The sequence below is a fragment of the Pongo pygmaeus genome, chromosome 4 (genome assembly GCF_028885625.2).
Source record: "Pongo pygmaeus isolate AG05252 chromosome 4, NHGRI_mPonPyg2-v2.0_pri, whole genome shotgun sequence".
In the NCBI taxonomy this organism is placed as follows: domain Eukaryota; kingdom Metazoa; phylum Chordata; class Mammalia; order Primates; family Hominidae; genus Pongo; species Pongo pygmaeus.
Window position 1 is genome coordinate 132,240,042 of NC_072377.2, and position 25,514 is coordinate 132,265,555.

The 25,514-nt window shown below is 36.5% G+C and overlaps 1 protein-coding gene and 1 pseudogene across 2 annotated transcripts in view; one reads left to right on the forward strand and one right to left on the reverse strand.

Moving 5' to 3' along the window:
- Window positions 1–25,514, forward strand: part of CCDC192 (coiled-coil domain containing 192) — a 227,998-nt gene that overhangs the window by 68,740 nt on the left and 133,744 nt on the right. For both annotated transcript variants that reach the window (XM_054488027.1, XM_054488026.1), the window contains exons 4-5: window positions 14,128–14,259; window positions 16,633–16,689. In XM_054488027.1, the coding sequence (XP_054344002.1) occupies window positions 14,128–14,259; window positions 16,633–16,689 (189 nt within the window). The remainder of the gene's footprint in view (window positions 1–14,127; window positions 14,260–16,632; window positions 16,690–25,514) is intronic.
- On the reverse strand, window positions 1,639–4,060 carry LOC129036628 (cullin-1-like; annotated as a pseudogene).

The window sequence follows — 25,514 nt, forward strand, 5'->3', positions numbered from 1 at the left end:
CTTTGGTGTATCCTAGAGGTGGGTTTTTTTTTTTTTAAGACGGAGTCTCACTCTGTCACCCAGGCTGGAGTTCAGTGGCACGATCTTGGCTCACTACAACCTCTGCCTCCTGGGTTCAAGTGATTCTTCTGCCTCAGCCTCCTGAGTATCTGGGACTACAGGCACATGCCACCACGGCCTGCTAATTTTTGTGTTTTTAGTAAAGACCATGTTTCACCATCTTGGCAAGGATGGTCTCGAACTCCTGACCTTGTGATCCACCCTCCTCAGCCTCCCAAAGTTCTGGGATTACAGGCATGAGCCACTGCACCCGGCATCCCAGAGATTTTGATAGGTTGTGTCACTATTGTTGTTCACTTTGAAGAATTGTTTAAATTTCCATCTTGATTTCATTTTTGATCCAATGATCATTCAGGATCGGATTATTTAATTTTCTTGTATTTGCACGATTTTGAAGGTTTCTTTTGGAGTTGATTTTCAGTTTTATTCCACTGTGGTCTGAGAGAGTGCTTAATATGATTTCAATTTTCTTAAATTTATTAAGGCTTATTTTGTGGCCTATTATATGGTCTATCTTGGAGAAAGTTCCATGAGCTGTTGAATAGAATGTGTATTCTGTGGTCGTTGGGTGGAATTTTGTATATGTATCTGTTAAGTCTATTTGTTCCAAGGTATAGCTTAAATCCATTGTTTGTTGTTGTTGTTGTTGACTTTCTGTCTTGATGACCTGTCTAGTGCTGTCAGTGGAGTACTGAAGTCCCCTACTACTATTGTATTGCTGTCTATCTCATTTCTTAGGTCTATAAGTAATTGTTTTATAAATTTGGGAGCTCCAGTGTTAGGTGCGTATATATTTAGGATTGTGATACTTTCCTGTTGGACAAGGCCTTTTACCATCATATAATGTCCCTCTCTGTGTTTTTTAACTGCTGTTGCTTTAAAGTTCATTTCGTCTGATGTAAGAATAGCTACTTCTGCTCGTTTTTGGTGTCCATTCACATGAAATGCCTTTTTCCACCCCTTTACCTTAAGTTTATGAGAGTCCTTATGTGTTAGGTGAGTCTCTTGAAGGCGGAAGATAGTTGGTTGGTGAATTCTTATCCATTCTATTGTTCTGTGTCTTTTAAGTGGAGCAATATGGGCATTTACATTCAATGTTAGTATTGAGATGTGAGGCACCATTCAATTAGAAATCCTTTAATTTTCTTTATTTTCACGCATTAAAAATGAAACACACTGAACAAATGGTTTTTCATAGCAGATTACACATGGGTCCATTCAGACTTGCTCTCAAAGTGCTGCCAAAATGACAAGTGCTGCCAATAAAACAGCTGCTAATTGGGGAGCCCATGTCTTGATTTAAATGCAGTAGCTTGCAGCCTTCAGCATGGGAGGTTCGGTCTTCTCTGTTCTTAAATTAGGGTAAATGGCATGGGTGTCCATATTTACAGACTTGAAATGTATCTATCCTGAGCAGTTCCAATGTTAATCTGAGACCAGCTGATGGGAGTCTTGGTCTCAGCTTTAAAAAGGGAGGTACAATGGTGGCAGGCTGGCTGCTATAAACTTGAGTTGTTTCCATTCTTGCCAACATGAACTATTTGTTGTGGGACACACAGTCAGACCCTTTCTAGAGGGTTAAGCCAAGTAACTGTAGGTGTGCTTTTCACCATCAACTTGCTCCAAATATTCTTTCTCAATTAGAATGTCAATGCATTTCTTGATCAGGGACCCGGGGTTTGAACCTGGAGGATAGCTGAGTGAGGGCCTCATCAATTAACTGCTGGTGTTTTAGAACTTTCCTCATCTTCATGATTCTCATGATAGCCATCTGAATCAGTAGTTTGCAGTCTTCCTCAATATTTTTGTGTGTGGTTTCTTGTTCCTGCTTCTGTTCAGTTTCATTGGCACATTGATGTTAACCCTTAATTTCTAATTTTTATAACCAAGATATAATTTTATTAAGGTATCTGTCTTCAATTCCACCTCATCAGCATTTGCATTTTCATCTTCCAAGACCAATAACTTCAACTTTAATAAAATCTGTAGGACTTATGCCAAAATGTCCATTTTAATTTGAGTGCTATCAGTCAGCTGCTGTACAGTGTAGGCATCTTCTGTGTTGTACTGAAGCAGGATTGCCATCTGGAATGTGGATGCCCGCAAAGTATATCTGTTTGTAAAGCAGTTAGTTACCAATTCTCCCTTAGACAACTGATATAACCATGTCAATTTTCAGCCACTGTGACGGCTGGCATAGAAAGCTGTGAATTGCCAATAACTACATTCCAACCCTAAGGGAAGGCAAACACACAAGACTGCTCAAAGGGCCAGGACCCAGAGCTCAGCACCTGAATGCTGAAATCCCAGTCTAGGGGTTCTGAATTTGTCAGGTGATTTTTCAATTGCTCATTCAGATCTTTGCTCACACCAGTGTCTTTAAACATCCACTGAAGTTTAGAGGTATACTCGAAACCACAAGCTTGCTTTAACTTAGAGAACATGCTGGCTTCAGCATTGTCACTCACTGCCTTCCCTTAGAGTTGGAACGTAGTTATCAGCAGTTCACAGCTTTCTATGCCGGACGTCACAGTGGCTGAAAATTGACATGGTTACTGGCATCATCACTCGCATCATCGCTGTTCTGGTGGATGAGCCTCTTGGCCAGCATTTTTGCATAGAACTTCTGAAGCACATCTTTGTCCTCTATGTACTTGAAGACAACCATTATATGATTGAGTGTATCTTCTAGTTCTGCCTCATCTGTGTTCTTGGAACTTTTCTTCAAGAACGAGTCACAGTATTGAGCCAATGACTCATGGGATTTACTGGATGAATAGGCCATCTTGGTAACCGCATTGTTGTTTATGAAGCAACCACAACCTTGTCAAGAGTAGCCACAAAGCCAGTGTCATTGTTAAATGCAGACATTACCAAGGCAATGCATTTTTTATGAACATCAAGCACCGTCTGTACATACATTTTGGGGTCATTTAAAGCAGCTTCTCCACACTTTTCAATAGCTAAAAGACCCTGATTATGAATGTGTGTCTCCAGCGGTTTTTTCAATTCTCCTAGGTCATTCTGGATTCTAGATACAAGATTATACACGTATTCCAAATCTTTATTTCTGCCAGCATCCAATAAATTCTGAAGTTCTGTGTGGAAAATTTCCAAGTGTTTTTCAATGAGGACTTGCTCACATATCCTTGCTAATTCATCTTGTGTGCCTTCATGAAGGTAAACCTGAACTCTTCATTGTTCCTGAAGCACACAAGCCTCTGCCTTATTCATATATTCAGTAACTGGGTTCTGCTGCAAGAATTCAGTACTCTCTTTGACATAAAATCTCTCTGTGACAGAAAAAAAGAGATTCAAACGATTCTTTGTACACTGTTAATGTAGGACCCTTTGCAAATGCATCATCTTTATTCAGCTCCAATTCCATGTAACACTGTACAACTCCACTCACAGTTTTGTATTGATGGTTTCACCATTTCCTTCCTTTTTGATCAGCTTTGAAACAGAATTTCTCACCTGTTTATTCAGTGGCCTAAATAGTCTCTCCAAGTCACCAAAGCAAGGGAATAGATTTCACATATTCCTTTCGTCCTTTGTCACATTCACAGTGAACCCAATGTCTACTGAGGTAGGCACAAATTCCATTCAGCACTTTGCTTGAAAATCAGTAATCTTCCCATTGTTGAGTGTAGAATTTCAATACACTCTTGTCCATCAAATCTTCTCCATGCTTAAGAAGACTTGTCAAATAATTATTCAAAAATTACTTAAGTTGTTTGTATAATTCCAGGCCGACAAACTGAGCTCCTTCAGGTGTCTGTCCCTTTTTTGACTTAGAAACTCTGGCTCCTCATGCTTGGTTTGACTGGTGTACACTAGCACACTAGTTATGAACATGAGTGTGGAGCTCCATGTGTCTGGACCTGGTCATGCTGTGCCACACATGCACCTGCTGGATGGTGGCTCTGAGGTCATCCCAGATCTGGTCCAAGCCAATCTGCTTCAGGCCATGGGAGTTCTGGCTCTGGGTTTATGACATCGTGAGGGATATTCTAAAGCTGTCCAGTGCAGCAATCCTTATTCAAATAGCTAGTTCTCCATTAGATAAAAATATGCAGTACCATTCCAAATTTATTCACAGCAGTTTGGAAAGAATGTCCTTTAAGTGTAGAGAGTGAAATATATTGCAGGCAAACACACATCTCCATGGTACCCAAAAGGCTCCCCTGATGCCTCCACCTGGTCACCAGGCCTAGGCCTTCGCAAAACCACCATCCCACCAAGGTCTGGCTGCATCTCTCAGCCACTGGGCTGCCCTGCCTGGAGTTGCATGTGACATGGCGCCTACCTGCTCCTCACCTGCTAGCCCAGCCCTCCTCCTCCTGCTGCCACCACCTCATCCCATAAGTTTTTGTATGCTATGTTTTGTCTTCATTTGTTTATAAATATTTTTTAATTTGCCTTGTGACTTTTTTCTTTGTCCCACTGGTTGTTTAAGAGTGTGTTATTTCTGTGTATGTGAAAATTTTTCAATTTTCCTTCTGTTATTGATTTTTAGCTTTATTCTCTATTGTTGTGAGAGAAGATACTTTAAATGATTTTATTCCTTCTAAATTTATTGAGAATTATTTTTATGAACCAAATTATAGCCTATCCTGGAGAATGTTTCATGTGCACTTGAAAAAAATGTATATTTTTCTGTTGTTTTGTGGATTGTTCTATCTGTCATACTATGTCTGTTATGTCTAGTTGGCTTATAGTGTAATTCAAGTCCACTTTCTTATTGTTTTTCTGTGTAGATATTATATCCATTTCGAAACTCGAATATTGAACTTTGAGAGGTCAAGGCAGGCAGATCACTTGAGGTGAGGAGTTTGAGACCAACCTGGCCAACATGGCAAAACCTCATCTCTTCTAAAAATACAAAAATTTGATGGGCATCATAATGCATGCCTGTAATCCCAGCTACTTGGAAGGCTGAGACAGGAGAACCTCTTGAACCTGGGAGGCGGAGGTTACAGTGAGCCAAGATCACACCACTGCACTCCAGCCTGGGCGACAGAGTGAGACTCCACCTCCAAAAAAAAAAAAAACAAAAAAAGTGGAATATTGAAGTCTCCAACTATTCTCACAAAAGTGTCTACTTCTTCTGTAAATTCTATCAATAGTTGCTTCATGTATTTTGTGACTCTGTTGTTTGGTGCATTTATGTGTATAATTTTATATCTCCTTGACAAATTGCCGCTTTTATCAATATGCAATGTATTCCTTTCACTTTTATAAAAATTTTTGACAACATCTATGTGACTATGTGACTATGCATATAGTCACATTAGCTGTCTTTAGGCTACAATTCACATGCAACATCTTTTTTCATTCTTTTACTTCCACCCTATTTGTTTCTTTGAGTCTAAAGTGAGTTTCTTATAATCAGCATATAATTGGATCACACTTTAAAATTTATTCTGCTAGTTTCTGTCTTTAATTGGGAGTCAAAGCCACTTAAATTAAAATATTACTAATAATAAAGAATATACTTCTGCCACATTGCTTTTCATTTTCTATATATTTTATGTCCTTTTTATTCCTCAATTCCTCCAATACTATCTTCTTTTGTGTTTGATTGATATTTTCTAGTGTTCCATTTTGATTCTGTATCTTTTGCAGTTATTTGCTCCTAGAATGTGTATGTTAGTATGCTTAATAGTGTCCTGTAGGCCTCTTAGGTTCTGTTTATTTCTCTTCATTGTTCTTTCTTTCTGCTATTCAGACTGGGTAATTCCAATTGCTGTATTGCTATGGACTGAATATTTACACCTCCTCCAATTCATATGTTGAATTCCTAATTTTTAATGTGATGGTATTTGGAGGGGGTACATTTAGGAAATAATTAGGGTCATGAGGTTGGAATCCTCATGATGGAATTATTGCCCTTATAAGAAGAGAAGGAGATAAGAGCTCTACTTTTCTCCATCATGTGAGGATATAGCAAAAAAATGGGGCTGTCTGTAAAACAGAAAGAGGGGCCTCACAAGACACTGAATATTTTGTCACTTTGGTCTTGGACTTCTGAGACTCCAGAATTGTAAGAAATATTTTTTCTTTAAATCACCAAGCATATGATATTTGTTATAGAAATCTGAACTGACTAAAATAAATTGGTAACAAGAAGTGGGATGCTACTGTAACGTATACCTTAAAATGAGTTTTGAGCTTCATGCTTTAAAAAGCAGATATTTCCATGAAGGGGCTGCTGAAGACAATCTGGTGAGGCCTGACCAAAATAGGAGAACTGGAGAGAAATCCTCCCTCTTCTTCAAGAAGACATAAATAATCATGAGCAGAATGTTGATGGAAATCTGATCAGTAAAGGCCATTTTGATGAGGTTTTAGATGGAAAAGAGGAACATGTCATTGGAATTCAGAGGAAAGCAATCCTTGTTGTAATGTGGCAAAGAACCTGGCTAAATTATCTTTGCATTCTAGTGTTTTGCAGAAGATAGAACTTGTGAGTGATAAAAGTGGATATTTAGCTGAAGATGTTTCTAAGCAAAGTGTTGAGAATACCAAGGGTGTGGCCAAGCAATTGTTTGTTAAGGAGATTGGTATGGGTGTGAAACATGGACCTAATCAGTACTCCACCAAGAACACTGCCAGTCTGAACTGAAGGAGATGAAGGTGGGGGGAAATGAAGAAAGTTTCTCAGACTTCTTAGAGGCTACAGGACATTATGATAAAGCTATTCAGTAGTCTTGTGCTGTTCTAGAAGATGGGGGAAATAGCCCAAAAGACAGTTCAGAGATTATCAGGGACATCATCTCAGCTTCAACAGGCCAAATATCCTCCAACTAAAGCCATGATGGTGAGGTCACCTGAAGCCATGAGAGCACAACCCTACCTGGAAGAAATTTGAAACCAAGATCCTCATGTGGTAGAGCCCTTGGGGTTTAGCTTCTCTCTGACAGAACCCTGGAGGAGAGATCACCATTCTGCAGAGCCTTTGGGCATAACCCCCATGCAGTAGGGCTGGGTGGGCACAAGCCCTGCTCAACCTAGCCACAGCATGGGTGGATCTCTGCCAAGCTGTGGGGGTGACACTTCCACTCCAGTGGTCCTGGAGGGCAGATTATCAAACCAAAAAGGATTATTCTAGATTATTCTTGAGCATTAAAGTCTAGTGGAATTTGCCGTGATAGGTTTTGGATGTATGCGGGACTCATCACCCCTTCTTCCTTCTTTCATTTTTCTCCATTCTGGAATGGGAATATCTATCTTATGCCTGTACCATCCTGTATTTTGGTGCTTGGGGGCCATTTTGCGGTATGTTTTGTACTGATATATCATAGTTGTACATATTTTGGGTACATATAATATTTTGATATATGTATACAATGTATAATGATCAAATCAGGGTAATCGGGACATCCAACACTCAAACATCATCTTTTTTTGTATTAGAACATTAATATTTTTCTTCCAGTTATATTGATACACAATAAATTATTGTTAACCATAATTTTCTTACTGTACTAATGAGTACTCGAACTTATTTCTCCTATCTAACTACTTTTGTACCGTTAACCAGCTTCTCATTATCCTCTCCTATTCCTTTTTCTTCCCAGCCTCTGGTAACTACCATTCTACTCTCTACTTATATAACATCCACTTTTTTAGCTCCCAGATAGAAGTGAAAACATATTAGGCATTCTGCCTAAATTCACATTTAATTATGGGTTAGGAAACAAGGCATCAACATAAATAAGAGGAGATTCAAGTTAACAACTGCAAGATATCAGAGCTGAATTTTTAAGCTCTGAGAAACTTGGGCATAGCTTCCTTTTTACTGCTTTTTAAATGTTTATTAATGAAAACTGCTTGTTTTTACAGCATAGAAAAAGAAAGCTCAGCCTAATTTAGTTTCACGTATTTGCTTACAAAAAAGAAAGTAGAAATGCATCCATTCTTTAAATGACCAATTTCTATATATTGTAATTAGCCACCTTTGCTGAAATATATAGTTTACATGATGTTGGAAAGCTGATATTCTACGTATGATACCTTATGAAGACCAGGACTCTGTCTCCTCCACCTGTGGTCCTAACAGGTTTGGAAGGAGAAGATCATTTAAAGAGAATGAACAACATTCGTCTGAAAAATTGTGTACAGCAAAATAACAATTGTCATATTATAAATTTGAAGCTCTGCAAATCTACTCAGAAAATTCAACTTTCAATATTTACTCCAATGTCCAATAAAAGAATACAATAAAGTTATTGCAATATATTAAAAGTCAAAGAAAGATAAACTATATCTATTGTACCATATTGTTGCAGTCAAGAAAGGGTACTGATATATTTTGGAATTATATTTAAGTAACACTTAAAGTGATTTGAACATCACAGAAGATGACAAAATAAGAAGTTCTAGGAATTGGTCCTGTCACAAAAATAACTACTGAACTGGCAAGAACTGTCAGAACCAATCATTTCAGAACTCTGGAGTGTAGCAGGACAATTTCAGCTTCCAGAGAAATGCTTGATGAAGAAAGATACTGGAATACAAGGAAATTCCTGTCAGGTCACTGGCTGCAGAAATATTGTAATAGAGACTTCAGTAACCATACATGATAAGGAATATAGTCTTTGCAACATTAGTTGAAAAAGTCATTGAACAAATGGATGATTGCAGTCTTCAACAAGTAGCAACAACAAACCTTGGGATAGGAGGAGAATCTGATTTCTAGAATTATGAAATTATAATATATAAAATGTTAAATTCTCAGCAAAATATTACAAATCTTACAATGTAAAGTATGGCCCATTCATAAGAAAAAGAAGACACTGACAGAAACCATTCTTCAGGAAGCCCAGAGAGCAAATTCCAGACTTACTGGAGAAATGAATATGTTCAAAGAGGTGAAAGAAACCATGTGCAAAGAAGTAAGGAAAATCAGGAGAATGATGTATGAGCAAGTTGGGAATATACATAAGGAGACAGAAATTATAAGAAGGAACTGGTGGCTTATGCCTGTAATCCCAGCACTTTGGGAGGCCAAGTTTGGTGGATTGCTTAAGCTCAGGAATTTGAGACAAGCCTGGGCAAAAAAGTGAGATTCTGTCTGTATTAGTCCATTCTCACACTGCTAATAAAGACATATCTGAGACTGGGTAATTTATAAAGGAAAGAGGTTTCATTGACTCACAGTTCAACATGCCTACGAGGCCTCAGGAAACTTACAATTATTGTGGAAGGGGAAGCAAACATATCCTTCTTCACATGGCAGCAGCAAGGAGATGTGCCGAGCAAAAGGGGAGAAAGTCCCTCAAAAACCATCAGATCTTGTGAGAACTCACTCACTATCATGAAAACAGCAGTGTAGGGGTAACCACCCCATGGTTCAATTACCTCCCACAGGGTGCCTCCAATGACACATGTGGATTATAGGAACTAAAATTTAAGATAAGATTTGGGTGGGGACACAATCAAACCATATCACCATCTCATATATATATACATATGTATAAAAATTAGTTGGATGTGGTGGTGTGCAGCTGTAGTCTCAGCTACCCAGGAAGATGAGATGGGAGGATGGCTTGAGCCCAGTAGATAGAGGTTGCAATAAGCTGATATTGTGCTGTTGCACTCCAGCTTGGGTGACAGAGCCAGACCCTATCTCAAAAAAGAGGCAGAAGCAGAAAAGGAGGAGAAGGAAAAGGAGAGGAGAAAGACAAGAAAGAGGAGGAAGAGAGGAAGAAGAAGAAGAAGGAGAAGAAGAAGAAGAGGAAGAAGAAGAAGAAGAAGGAGGAGGAGGAGAAGGAGGAGGAGCAGGAGGAGGAGGAGGAGCAGGAGGAGGAGGAGGAGGAGGAGAAGGAGAATAAGAATACAAATTGTGGAGTTGAAAAGCACAATGGCTAAAAGAAAAATATTCACTAGAAGGGTTCAATAGCGGATATAAGCTGGCAGATAAAACAATCACCAAACTTGAAGACAGATGTCTTAGTCATTTCAAGCTACTATAACAAAATATAGCATAGATTGGGTGGCTACCTATTGGGTACTATGCTCACTACCTGGGTGATGGAACCATTCATACCCCAAACCTCAGCATCATGCAATATACCCATGTAACAAATATGTACATATACTTTCTGAATCTAAAAAAAAAGTTGAAATTATTTTTAAAATCCTATCATAGGCACTAAGGTTATAGAGTCAGTGAGTTGTGGAATTAAGACTAAAGCATAGATATCCTGATTCTAAGTCAACATTTCTTAGAATTAAGCTGAACATGAGCTAAATATATCTGAGTCAAAGAGATATTCAGTAAGAAACTAGTTACAAAAGGAGAGGAAATAAGGGGTTAGTGTCTATATAAAAGGAAGCAAGATGGTGGGTTAGAGAGAATTCTAAGGTATTAGAAAAAAGTTTCCTTTGAGTGTATAAGTTAAGATCCTGAGAAATATTGCTGAAGTCCACATGGTAAGGAAAAAAACATCACAGGCCTCATTGTGGCAGGCAGCCTGAGTTAGGATTTGGATATGATATAAAATCAGGAATGGAGGCAGACAAATGAGGGCCCAAATGTAACCTCTTCTTCTTAGCTTTGGAATCTTACACAAGTTAATTCACCACTAAAGCATTTAGTTTCTCAATCTTTACAATGAAGATAACAAAAAATATAAAGAAAATTGCTGATAGGATTTTGAGCAATGACGTAAGGTAACATTTATATATGTGGCACCCAGCAGAATACCTAGTATACTGTATCTACCAAATATATGTTAGTTTCTGCTGTTTTTCATAAACTTTTCTTACTTTTGGTCAAGAGCATGGAATCTTGGAACCAAACAGCATATTCGTAGAATACTTTTGGCAACAGGTAATAGAAAACTCAACTCCTTAAACAATAAAGGAATTTATTGGCTCACTAAGTGCAAGTTGTAAGGTAGGGTATGCTTCAAGATTGGTTAATAAAGCACTTTAATAATGTCATCAAGAACTTAAGTTTTTTCTGTTGTTTACTCTTCCTTTCTGAGTATGCCTGGTTTCCTGATGTCTGTGGGATGGCTGTAGTAGCATTCGCGTCTGGTCGGTGACAGAGGGTGCTTCTCCAAATCACTCTCCAATTCTGTGCAGTGTGAGTAACCCAAATTAGGTCACATCTCCTTATACGATAACTGTTGCTACAGGAAAGCCAGGCTCTGATTAGTTTATGCTTTGATTCCTGAACCAATCAGCAGCAAAGAGAATAGAATTGTCATGATGACCAGGGCCTACTTTGGAGCTGGGGTCAAATTTGGGTGTAGGGAGTCAAACCTGATATCCACTACTGAAAACTTGAACTCCAGAACTTACTTGCTATGTCCTTTGATAAGTCATATAATTTTGTTGAAACTCAACTTCTTTATCTGCAAAATGGGAGCTATAATAGAATGAACCTTCAGGATGTTTTGAAGATAAATTGAGATACTAAAATAAACTTGAAAACAGAAGGCTCTGCAGACTGTCTGACATGTAGTAAGTGCCCAAGAAATGTTAACTATTATTAATATTATTTATTCACCTATATAGTTTTGCATTATATAATAGCTATTTTTAAATGATCTGACTTTCTGGCTAAAGTATGAGTTCTTTGAGGCTGTGAACAATATTGTTTTCATTTTTTAATCTACAAATTCTTACATATAATAAATGTCCAACTTATTTCTTTAACAAATGAGTGAATAAATGATGTCTTTTGAGTGAATGAATAAAGGCTTTCAAACAATAGAAGGTAGATTTAAAAGAAAGACAATAAAATGGTAACGATGGATCACATAACAAACAGGATATGGGAATAAAATGGGCCCAACTGAGAGAGATTATATTTGAGAAAAAAATAATTCCAGACATAGAGAGGAGTTTTCTCTGAACATTAGAGTGGTTATAGGAAATGAACAAATCAAATATAGTTTGAATTCAGGGTATGCAGCTCATAAAGATTATGATGTCTTCAGATATTTTGTTTTTGTTTTACAATTTGATAAATAGGCCGAACACAGTGGCTTACACCTGTAACCCCAGCACTTTGGGAGGCCAAGGTGGGCGGATCACTTGAGCTCAGGAGGTCAAGACCAGCCTGGGCAATATGGTGAAAACCCATCTCAAAAATACAAAGAATTAGCCAGGCGTGGTGGTGTGAGCCTGTAGTCCCACCTACTCAGGAGATTGAGGTGGGAGGACCCCTTGAGCCCCAGAGGCGAAGGTTGCAGTGAGCAGCGATCGCGCCATTGCATTCCAACTTGGGTGACAAGGTGAGACTCTATCTCAAAAAAAAAAATTTTTTTTGATAAATATTTAGATAAAACCCAGAATAACACCTACTGTGATCTAGAAGAGGTAGAAGAATAATTATAATGAGAGCTGCTAGATGCTTGATATGTTCCAGGCATTGTTCTAAGTGTCTCTGTTGTTTAAACTCATGTAATCCTCAAAACCAACTGTTGAGATAAATAGTATTCTTTTCATCCCCATCGCTATTTACAGATTAAAAAACTCAAGCTCAGGTAGGTTGAGTAACTTGCTGAGATCACACAGATAGTAAACAGCAAAATTGAGATTTTTTTTTTTAAGACAGAGTTTCACTCTGTTCCCCAGGCTGGAGTGCAATGGCACGATTTTGGCTCATTGCAACCTCCGCCTCCTCGGTTCAAGTGATTCTCCTGCCTCAGCCTCCCTAGTAGCTGGGACTACAGGCACCTGCCACCAAGCCTGGCTAATTTTTGTACAAAATTGAGATTTTTTTTAACCCAAAGGATAAAGACACTAGACTCCTCGGCTTTAACCATTACGCTATACTGTGTCTCTAATAAAATAGAAGGGTAGGCAGAGAAGCCAGACTACAATCCCAAACCACCATGCACTCAGGAGTTAAACACGTGTTGGTGATCATGAGGAGCACTGCAGGTCTCCAAGGCCACCAAGAGCCAAAAGGCATGGCCAGCAGTTTGTAACATCTGTGTTCCCTCTAGCCCTTATTTTGCACTTTGTTAATCTGTGGCACATAACACAATGGCTGTGGAGGAGGCAACTGAACAAACATTTGTCTAGTGAATGAGTGTGTGGCTGGATGGTTCGGTGCCGGTATGTATGATGTGCTCACAGTATATATGATATGCCAGTATATCTGATGGGCCAGTATAGATAATGTGCTTATTTCCTTGGCAGACTGACCTGCTTCCACATTTGGTAGATTGTCTTTAAAAATTTAAGGACAATTAAGTTTTCTCAAGATGGGACAAGTTGCCTTGCAATAACATTCAGAGTAATGCAAAAGAAATGTAGAGATAATCCATGCTTCAGAGAATACCCTGGGAGTTGCAGTGAATACAGAATTGTGTGTCCCTTTCCAGGGAGTCTTTCAGGACTGTTGCTGACCTACAGAAAAAAAGCACAATAGCAGTCAGAATGAAAGGAGAAGCTAGTACAGGCACTCTCCAAGGGAATTAGAGACTAAGGACTATCAAACTACCACTTTCCTCAAGAGGAATCTACAAACAGTCAAACAAAAACAAAGTCATTGCTAGGAATTTTTTGGTTGTGGCTTAGCATAGATCTGCCTTTGATCAGACTTTAACTTGAAATTCCTGCATATACCCCAGTTCTATGCACCCTGATGCTTCTGTGGCGAACATTCAAGGGAGTCAGAACTCTCACTCTTTCTAGATTGCTGTAGCCCCGCAAGAGTTAAGTTTCAAGGACCATATATAAGCCAGAATACAAGTTTCAGATTCAGCTTTACAAATAAAGTGCAATCTTGAAACACAGTGAAGATGAGTGTTGAGATCTTTGCATTCAAAATTTCTCTATTTCTAGTATTTCTATATTCTCCATTGTAACTATGTGATTTCATCTCTTGCTTAGAAAGATCTTAGTTATAAACAATAAATAAAATCAATTTTTCCTTCTTTCTCTATGCTAATTTATCATCTGTGAGGAATGCTCCAGAAGCTATTTTCATATTTAATAGATACTAGTGGAAGATAAATTATTTGTAAGTTGTATTTTTAAAAGGAGCTTTTAAAATACCACTGTACTTACATACTCTTATAAAGAAAATATCTTTAGCTTTCAGTCTCTGAAGGAACAAAATCAAAACTGCTTGAACAAGTATCCCGGCTGGAGGAAAAACTGGAGGCTGTGGCCCACAAGGAAGCCAGTGGGGAACCATATGAAAAAATGGTTCTTGTGAAAGACCAGGTATGTTGTACAACAAAGTCATCTTTATTTTAAAAGTTACCTAATTTTATATGAACTGACAATCCTGGGAAGCCATTTCAGTCTGGATTAAAAGTCCGTATTTTTAAGTTCACAATGGTAAATAACAATATTTGTATTTGCTAAAAGTAATTTTATTCCCTGGCAAATATTGAGATAAAATTTATTTTGCTAGTAGTAGTTTTAAAGTTTGTTTGATATGTAACCTTTTGAATAATATTAGCTGAATATTCTATTTATTTTATAAATGGTATTGACTGTACAAATGTCTCTTAGTTGTTAATGTTGGAGTGTTTCTTTCTGTGGAGTAAAACAAGAGGCTCATAACATTTGGCATATGTTTTTTAATCAATTACATTATAAGAAATGATTAATCTCTGAATATCTGAGCATTAAAATATATATCATTATGTAAATTTACCTCTTGTTCAATCCAAAGTGTTTGTATCTGCTTTTGGAATATATGGATATGCTTTCATGTGAAGGTATATATATATATATATATATATATATATATATTTTTATATTTATATATATATTTCTCTATATATTTTTATATTTATATATTTATATATATTTCTATATATATTTGTATATATATATTTATATATTTATATATTTATATATATTTATATATTTATATATATTTATATATTTATATATTTATATATTTATATATATTTATATATTTATATATATTTATATATTTATATATTCATATATTTATATATTTTTATATATTTATATATATTTTATATATTTATATATTTATATATTTATATATATTTTTATATATTTATATATTTATATATATTTATATATATTTTTATATATTTATATATATTTATATATATTTATATATTTATATGTATTTATATATATTTATATATATTTACATATTTATATGTATTTATATATTTATATATATTTACATATTTATATGTATTTATATATTTATATATATTTATATATTTATATATATTTATATATTTATACATATATATTTATATATTTATATATTTATATATATTTATATATTTATATATATTTATATATTTATATATATTTATATATTTATATATTTATATATATATTTATATATTTTTATATATTTATATATATTTATATATATTTATATATTTTTATATATTTATATATATTTATATATTTTTATATATTTATATATATTTAAATATATTTTTATATATTTATATATATTTATATATATTTTTATATATATTTATATATATTTATATATATATTCATATATATTTATATATTTATATATATTTTTATATATTTATAGATTTATATATATTTATATATATTTATATATATTTTTATATATATTTATATATATTTATATATTGATATATATTTATATATATTTATATATTTATATATATTTATATATATTTATATATTTATATATATTTATATATATTTATATATTTATATATATTTATATATATTTATATATTTATATATATTTATATATATTTATATATTTATATATTTATATATTTATATATTTATATATATTTATATATTTATATATTTATATATTTATATATTTATATATATTTATATATATTTATATATTTATATATATTTATATATTTATATGTATATTTATATATATTTTTATATATTTATATATATTTATATATTTATATGTATATTTATATATATTTATATATATTTATATGTATATTTATATATATTTATATGTATATTCATATATATTTATATATTTATATGTATATTCATATATATTTATATATTTATATGTATATTCATATATTTATATATATTTATATGTATATTCATATATATTCATATGTATATTTATATATTTATATATATTTATATGTATATTTATATATATTCATATGTATATTTATATATTTATATGTATATTTATATATATTTATATATATTTGTATGTATATTTATATATATTTACATATATTCATATGTATATTTATATATTTATATATTTATATGATATAGGGAATATATATATTTATACATATATTTATATATTTATATATACATATTTATATGATATAGGGGCATTTGCATTAACCGTAGCACATCAAGCTAACATTATCTTACTCAGGCATATCCTAGTTCTTAATATATTTGTGTGTTTTTTTTTTGGGTTGTTTCATAGAATGGAAGAGAAATAGGAATGGGGGGAAGATTTCTCCAATGATGATATTCAAAACGTGTAGCTGAAATAATGCTGCCATTCACAAGATTTGAAAACTGATACACATTTATGTCTGCAATACGTTGAGTATGTAAAAGAAAGAGTTACATACTTAGTTTCTAAACTTTTCTCCTTTTCAGTGCATCCAGAAATTGCAAGCTGAAGTAAAAGCTTCCCAGGAGCAACTTATAGCCCAGGTAAGTGTTTTCCTCCTTTTTTCATCCCTTTATTTATGTCATTGTTAGCTTGGAAATGAACAGAACATGGAAAGAAGTTATAAATGAGTTTTGTCTGGAGCAAACCAAATCACAAGGCTAAAAATGAGTATTTTTACTGTGTCTACACAGTTTATTTTCATACATAAAATTCTGATTTTTGTGGATGACAAAAATTCCAAAGTGAGCTCTTATGTATAATCAGATGGTCTAATCAGGTGCTATCAGGAGAAGAGAACTGGAAACTTAGGACAGAAGGATGAAGAAGCCAGCCTAGTTGGGTGAGTAGGTGGAAGTGGAGAGATGTGGTAATTATTGACCCATCAGATAAAGGTCTAGAGCAGTGCTTCTTAAACTTTACTGTATTTAATCACCTGATAGCTTCTTAAAACAAATTGCTCAGATTCTGTTTCCTGCATGCCTAGGGTGGGGCCTGAAAATTTGCACTTTTGGGTGATTCTAGATTCAGACAATGCTGATGCTGCCAGTCTTCAGGACACACGTTAAGTAACATTATTTTTTATACAGACATATATATTACATATATTTAATATATATTATATATATTATGTATATATATAAATATATATATTCACTCTGCCCCAGTCTTATGATTTTAGGCAAGTGACCATATAAAACAATCAGACTACATAGTTGCCCATTTTCTCCTGCAAGTACTCACCTGAGAGAGACCCCATGAATTTCTATAGCAAATTTCGTTTACACACTAGCCTATGTTTGCTCTATGAACAACACATGAACATCTCCTGCCACAATACCCTGTGTGTCCATGACCATAAATCTGTTACCCTGCCACTATTCCTTCCCAAGGATCTGAACAACCCAAATGCCTTAGACATCTCCTCAAAGACTTGATTGCCATCCTTTTGGTCATCTTTTTCACCCACATCTTGGCTGCTGTGGAATGACTTCTTGATTGAAGACACTGACCAGTCATGCTAATGGCCAATCTTAACTACACCAGGCCCCTCAGACAGACCTGAGACCTATGAAGTTGCCCTCCAAAAGGCTGCAAGATAATACATTCTGGTGACCATTCCTTTGGGGTTTGGAATGAACTGACTTGGGTAAAATATTGGTAATTGTCCCCATTTTTGTGCTAGAGAAGAGAAAAGCTAATCTGCTGTGGCAGTTAGCAGAGCTTTTAACTCTAAATTCAGAATCTTTTTTGGGCTTGTATGCTCAATTGTCCAATATTGAAAATGACTAAGGCTTGCATTTGTAGCACTGTGACATATTTAGACAGAAATATGTCTCATTAGCCAGTATTTTGTTGCAGATGCCTTTCCCCTGGTCTCCCCCTGAGGGTGCCAGATAATGACTATTGTCAGAGGATGTCCCGTCATGACAATTTGATACCCACAGTCATTCACATGGAAGAGGCTTTTAGCTCAGGATTTTATATGGAGGGTAAATGTATTCACTAAGGCTCAGATATTAGCTTCCAGCATCTCTTTGTGAAAAACAGATGAAAAAACCATAGTTCCTGGTGCCTTAGGGAAATTCCTATGGTATCTTCTTTCACTGCCTAGTTACTATGGATGCTATTCCTGTACCATGCTGTTACTGCTTGAGACTTGTCTGAACTAGAATTGCTTCCCTGTATTAGGGTATTGATACCAATGACTGAGATTTCTCATACGTAATTGTCCAACATTCAGGTTTCAATACAACAGTGTATTCATGAAAGTTTTGCTTCAATATGTCAAGAAAAACTTAAATGAAAGCAGTATTAACAATAGTATTTATTGAAAGTGGATTACGTATTCTCTATGTGGAAGATATTTCACATATCTATTTTAAATCTCAACACAACCCAGCAAGGTAGTCATTAATTTTCAGAAAGAAAATGGAATCTGAAAAAGATTAGATCACTCGTCACACTCTGAAACCCATGATTTTGCTATTACAACTTGCTGTCTCTCCAAATTATATTCTCTATGTGCCATTTGAGGTATCAAATGGTGTTTATAAAGGTTCTATCTCCAACCTCCTTTTCTCTTTCTGTTCACTTTTGGTGATTCAGCAGTTCATAATGCTTCAACTCTCACTCCCATGCAAACAACCTGCTTTCTCCCACAGCAAGTTCCTTCTATCTTAAGCCTCCCCTGATTAGAGATCCGTAGTGTTTTAATGAGCATTTCTTAGAACATTGTCCCTGAAAAAAATATTCCATAGGATGCTAAGAGGTATTCTGAAAAAAAAATAAACAACAAAAAGTAGGGAGACTGTTGGAAACAAAGTTAAATGGGTTTATTTCCTGCAAGGGTTATCCATGTACAATCTCCAAGAACAGGCTGTTGTCAGTCATTTTTCCAAAAGAGTTTGATTATGAATGGTGATTTGTAACACACAGGTTTAGAGATGGCTGGTACATGGCATCAAACTGAAGTATTCTGGTTCTTAAATATGACCTGAATATCTTTCTGACACCTCAGGCTAAGAATATACAAAACCAAATTTATCATCTTCTGTTATTATCTCTTAAATATGTTTCTCTATGCGTATCCCACAGCCATGGTGGATAATATCACACTACTGTTATTTTTTCTAGATTCAAACTACAAAGCAGTTTTAAAATCCTACCTCTCTCTGCCTCTGTCCTACTTTGGTTAATTGTCAGGCCCTGAATATGTTTCTACAAGTTATCTCACTTCCATGTCTTCTATTCCATTATACTGCCACTTGTCTAGCTCTTTTTAATCATCTTATATTTTAATTATTGTAACTGCCCCCAAATTGTTAACATATGTGAGTGAATTCAGAGCCTCCCACAACCCCACTCCCTGTTACAAAGTAGCCCACTTGCTCTGACACCATCAAGCCCTATTGAGAGAAGAGAGAGGATAAAAATCTGTGTGTAAAGATTTGGAGTGGGTGCAGAAAACCAAACAGAGCCAAAGTATAACACTCACAGGGTGAGTGTGATCTGCTGGAGTGGCAGAGAAGAGAAAGGGGATTTAAAAACCAGGGTGATAGGAATGGAACACTGAAGATGGGGTGAGGGTTCTTCTGGAATAAGAGATGAGAGTTCTGAGGATGCTGAAGATTAGGAAATAACTTTAAGTATTAATAAGAGTTGCCTGGCAAAATATATACCTGAACCCCTTTAAGTGAGAGTCCCATGGAAAGTTTGGAATTTCTGTTTGGAGTGTGCCTCCTTAATGTAACACCTGTGGGACCTGACCTCTATAATAGTCTCCTGGTTTCCGTGCCTCCATCCTGAGTGAAGTTTCCAAAGCATAGTCCCTGCCCCTCATCTTCTCTTCTCCCTCGCTCCCCTCTCTGCCTCACACTGAGCCTACTACTAGAATGGAGCTGCTGTCTTTCTTTACACATCCAGTATTATTTGATGTTCTGTGATTTTGCTCACAGTATTCTCTTAAACTGGAATATCCTTCTCTCTTCTCTTCATTCAAATAACTCTTTTCTGTCCTTGCAAGACTCAAGTTAGGTACCAACTTCTCCCTTAGTCCCCAGATTACTTTCTGTGGGTCCCCACAGCCTCCTTTAGATCCATCTATTTGAGCTGTTAAAGTAAACATTGTAGACAAATTAAATTTACCAGAGTTCATTTGAGCAAAGAATGATTCCTGAATTGGGTAGAAATCAGAACCAGAAGAGGTTGAGAGAGCTCCATCCAGCAGCATGAGTAGCAAGCTTTTATAGGCAAAACACAGAAGCAAAGTAAAGACATTATCTGTTGGCTACCTAAGTTAGGTGTTTGCCTTATTTGGGTGTGGTTGGATCAGTTGGGTGCCTGTGATTGGCTGAAGCTCAGCTGTTTGTGACTGGCTGAAACCCAACTATCTGTTACAAAAAATATACTCCTAAGTTAGGTTTCAGTTTGTTAAGTAGGAACGCAAAATAGGGAGAGAACTTCAGGCCAATGGCCTCCTGCTTATTTAACAGAGCTCAATATACTACGCTTTGTTGACATTATCTGTTTATGTATCCGTCACCCACTGGACTCTAAGGACATTGAAGGCAACACTAAGAATGTGTCTCTGAATGCACTACACCCAGTACAGGGCTGGGTGCATTGTAGCTGCTCAATACATTTTGCTGAATTGCATTGAATTTTACTCTGATCATGTCATTTCCTTAGTTCCAAAGCCTTGAGTGAGACATTGCTTGTCCATTATCCTAGAATAAAGTCTAACCTCTTGACCATGGCATTTATCATGCTGACAATGGGGACCTGACCCCCTTTCCTGCCTCATCTCCACCTCCATCTGTGACCCCCAAATGCACCCGGCATCCCTGCCCTAGCAGCTTTGCTTGTAGCTCCTTGCTACCCTGAATACCTGTCCCTGCCATTGAGTTTGCCAGACTTTCCCCATTCTTTATCAAGACTGTTTTTTCCACGAAGTTCTCCCTAACAATCCAGAAGTAATCTCTCCTTTTTTGGTGCGTTCACAGTACTTCTCTGCACCTCTTTTCAGTCATTTGTCACACTATGCCCCACAAGAGAATGATCTGATGCAGCCTCTTTCTCAAGACTGCAAGTTCCTGGAGGAAGTATGTCTGTTTATCTTTATTCCTCCCACAGTATCTGGCTCAATGTCTTGTACAGATTTTATTGAAATGAATTGTTAAAATGGCTAAATTAAAAATAAAATTATTTTGGCATTTGTAGAAGCATCCTTTATATATCAGGGAAAATCACTTTATGACAAAGGATTGTATTCCGTGAAGATGTCAATATTACATCAGGCATTAATTTAATGAGGCTGACCCTTTCACGATATAACATGCAAGTGACAAAAGGTAAGGATCTCTTAGAGTGGAAACTGAAGGAAAAAATAGCAGAGAAAGAAAACACAGTTGCTGGAAATTCCTATTTCACGTGAACTAAAAAGAGTTTCTAAAGGAAACATGGTCTTAACATGAAAATTAACAACGTAATGTCTTGGTTTGCTTTTATTCAGAGTTCACTGCTCTAGAACTCAATAGTTGAATAATATTATTGTTTAATTAAATTGATAGCTATGAAATGGAGAGGAGATGAAAGCCTTAACATTTCAGAGTTATCGTTTGCTAATACTTTGAAGATTAAATTCTCATCCCATGAAATTTACTGTGCCTAGTCACAACTTATACTTCTAAAGAAATTATTAAGGGTTACCCCTCCCAGTACACATGTGAGCACCCAGCCTGAGCCACCACCGGGCTGAGCTGCCCTGGGCATCTTTATCACTCTCTCCCATGATTACTTATCCGCTTAAAGACGTACGTGGGATAAAACAAATATTTGAAATGAATGTTTATAATTACTTAAAGATATCTGTTCTTATTAGGGCAATTTGAGTCAGGACTAGGTATCTTAATAAAAAAATCCTTTTAAAATTAATGCCTTCCAAATTATGGAATCCATATGTTGCCTATGTTTAGTATTGGCAGGTATAAGTGCTCAGCCCCATCTGTTCACTCCTTCATCGATGACCTGAATATCTGCAGTACTCCAGATGTCTGCCTCCCCTCTTTACCTCCATCCCAATGGCCATCCCATCTCTCAGTTTCCAGCCACCCACAAGACCTGACCAGGACCAAAAGCTCTATAATATTCAATGGGTTTATTTCAAAATGGAAATCTGGGTAATTGGGTGGTAGGCACTCAAGTATGATGTTATTCTCTATACTGTCCTGTATGTTTGATACATTTCATAATAAACTAAACAGTTAAAAACATCCAGATGAAGGAATCCTTCAAATGAATCGTACAGCATGCTTAAAAGTGTAGGACAGATGAGTGAATTTTGGAAACCAGAAGATACTGAACCACTGAGGCCTGGAAGTTCAGGGTGAGGAACTCAGGGCATGGGAGACACCCAGGACGGGGGTCTCCCAAAATGCCGGTTTAACTTCCTTTCCTCCTCTAAAGAAGCTGTAAACTGCCATTTTACTTTCTAAATCAAGAATCTACAAGAGCGGACCGCTCCCTCCTAGAATTCCAGGCCCTCTGCTAATTAATTGACTTGTTCTTACCATAACAGAGGACATGGCCTGTTTCCTTGGGTTTGGTTCTGTTTTGTTTTGCTGCCTAAGCATCCACTGACACACCTTTGGCAATAATACCCAGATATTCTCTACAATTGCATCTCTCCCATTATGTGCAATCTTCCAGGGCCTGTCATTCAAAGAACTCTGTCAGCTACTAGCTGAGGGGTGGACATGTGCCAACTGGACTCTTTCTCCAGGGACTCAGCACATTAAATTCAGGTGAGGAAAGAGAGAAAAGACAGTTGGAGCTGGTACACTCTACCAGGGATGCCCAGGCATCATGGTGAAGTAGCTTATGCTGCGTGAACCAGAACTGTCCTAGATCCTCTCCATTTCTGAATCTGTTTCCTATTGATTTTAGGAGGTACCCCCAAACCCTCCAATAAATTCTCTTTTTCTTTAAGCTAGCCAGAATCAGAGTCAGTTGTTTATAACTGAGAACCCATCATTCTTCTTTTATCCCAGTTGTTCTCAAAATGTGGCTTCTGAACCAGAAACACTAGCATCACCTAGGACTTTGAAATGCAGATTTTGAGGATTCATCTCATTCTGCTAAAATCAGAAACTCTGGGAAAAGGATGCAGAGTTTTAAAAGTCCTGTAGGTGACTGTGATGGTAGTAACATCTGAGGTGTACTGCACTGTCCAGTGAAGCCCCTAGCACTTCCAGCATAGACCCTTACTTTCTGACCAGGACATTGTCCCAGACCAGCATCTCACAGATGAGGCTGGCCTCACGGGCCTCATGCTCCTTGTGCTGGGATACCTCTCCGGCCTAATTCCTAGTGCCGTGCCGGGGATTGAGACATGGAGACATGCTGCAGCACACAATACGTGTCTGTTCAACTGATGAGTCAAGTGAGAACGATCTTCCTGCCCTCCCTCTCCCAACCCCACACTTCTATGTGCTCTAGAAGCGTCACTTCATTCCTGATGCTTGTCATGACTAATTCTACTGTAAAGTGACAGCAGTTAATCACACCTTAGAGTCACATAACAATATATAGCTTCCTAAATGCTCCCACCCACATCATGTCACTTATATTTCACAATAATCCTATGAAGTAGATATCACTCCCCCTCCTCGATCAGCAGAAGAAAGTGAGAGTCAAAGACACAAAGATCCCTGCTCACAGCAAATAGCTGGTATGTAGCACAGCAGACTTGCATGTAGATGTTCTGACTGTAAAGCTCCTGTTTTTAAAGCTGAATTTCACTTCTAAGTCAGATTTTTTGCTGCATATGTATGCCAATGCACAGATGCCAGCTGTGGCAATAAATTAATTTTAATGATCTTTTAACTTTATTGTTAAAATATCATATGGCAGACTCAGACCACATGGCAGAGTTAATCAGTGGTTATAATAGAGTTCTACCTGTGCCAATGAGGAATAGAGAAATTCCTTTCCTGCGGGCCATTCTCTTAGTGCCACATGTACATTAATCTAAATGGAAAATTCCTCAGTGATTATTTATGACCAGAACCAGGTGGTACTGAATGATTGCATGTGAGATAAATCTAGGAAATATTTTTGTTGCATGTGTTCATTATATTAAAATGAGCACCTCTCTGTATCCCACCTTCTTTGGTTAGATTATCTGCACTGGATGATTATTTAGCCCCTCATTTTAACCCTTTATGTCGTTACCCCATGGCTCATCTTTCCCATGCTGAATCTGGAAAGGTTGAATATCATAGAAGAATAGCAGAAGCTTTCAAATTCCATTAGTGGGTCTTGCTGCCAAGCTTCTCTGTGCGCTCAGAAGAGGAGGGGGTCTGAGCTCTCTTCACATCAGCAGGTTGCTCCTAACCTAGATAGAATCGGCACTCTCTGAACTATGATCCACTAACAGATCCTGCCCAGTTAGACGTGGTTAAAAAGCTAATCTGTAATGCATTGAGGCAATATTCAAAGTGAAACTTTGGAGCCCCACCAGGATATTATCTTTTCTTTTCCCCACCAAATAGCCAATGCACAATAAATTGCTCTAGAAGTCACTAATTAGTTGTTGGCTTTACTAGTGAGGACACACTGAGGGGCAGAGACCTAAAGTTTGAGTTGGGTTCATTACACCACACAAGGACCCTGGCTGGCACCCAGGAGGCTTATTTTCCCCTTTCTGATCAGATCTAAGTACTGTTTCCTCATTTTCTACAGATGATGAATAAGTTTAAACTGAACAACCGCCTGTACCAATTCCTGCTATCCCCCCGTCCCCAGCTATCCTTGCACATGTCTAGTCTTTGCTTAGCTATTTGATTGGACACAGAGGGTAGACATTTTTTATAAATACCTATTAGCTAACCATGCATTTCTTCAAACATGTATTTCAGTTTCTTACTTAATAAGCTTAGACTTCTCGTATCAATAATCTATCAAAGGAATATACAGATTTTAGAGGTTCTCATATTCAAATACAGATCATCATTACAATCCCTATTTACTTGTTGAAAAATCGGATGGGAACAATGTAAGAGAGTCTCAGCTCTTCCCCACTCTGATCCTGAGCCACATTTCCCTATATAAACCTCCAGCCATCGAGGCTCACCCAGAACTCACCCTTTACTATTACTGTAAGAATCTAATAGAAATCATATTTTTATTGTTCTTAAAAATTTAAATTACTTTAAGAAGACTGAGAGGCATACCTCTTCATTATAGAGAGCAGAAAGATGAGCTATTTATGCGAATCATGAGGGATTTTAAAAGGCCTCTGGTCCTGCTGCCTAATCCCTGCCAGAGAGGAAGACAGCATTGGGGAGTGAGACACTGGGCTAGACCC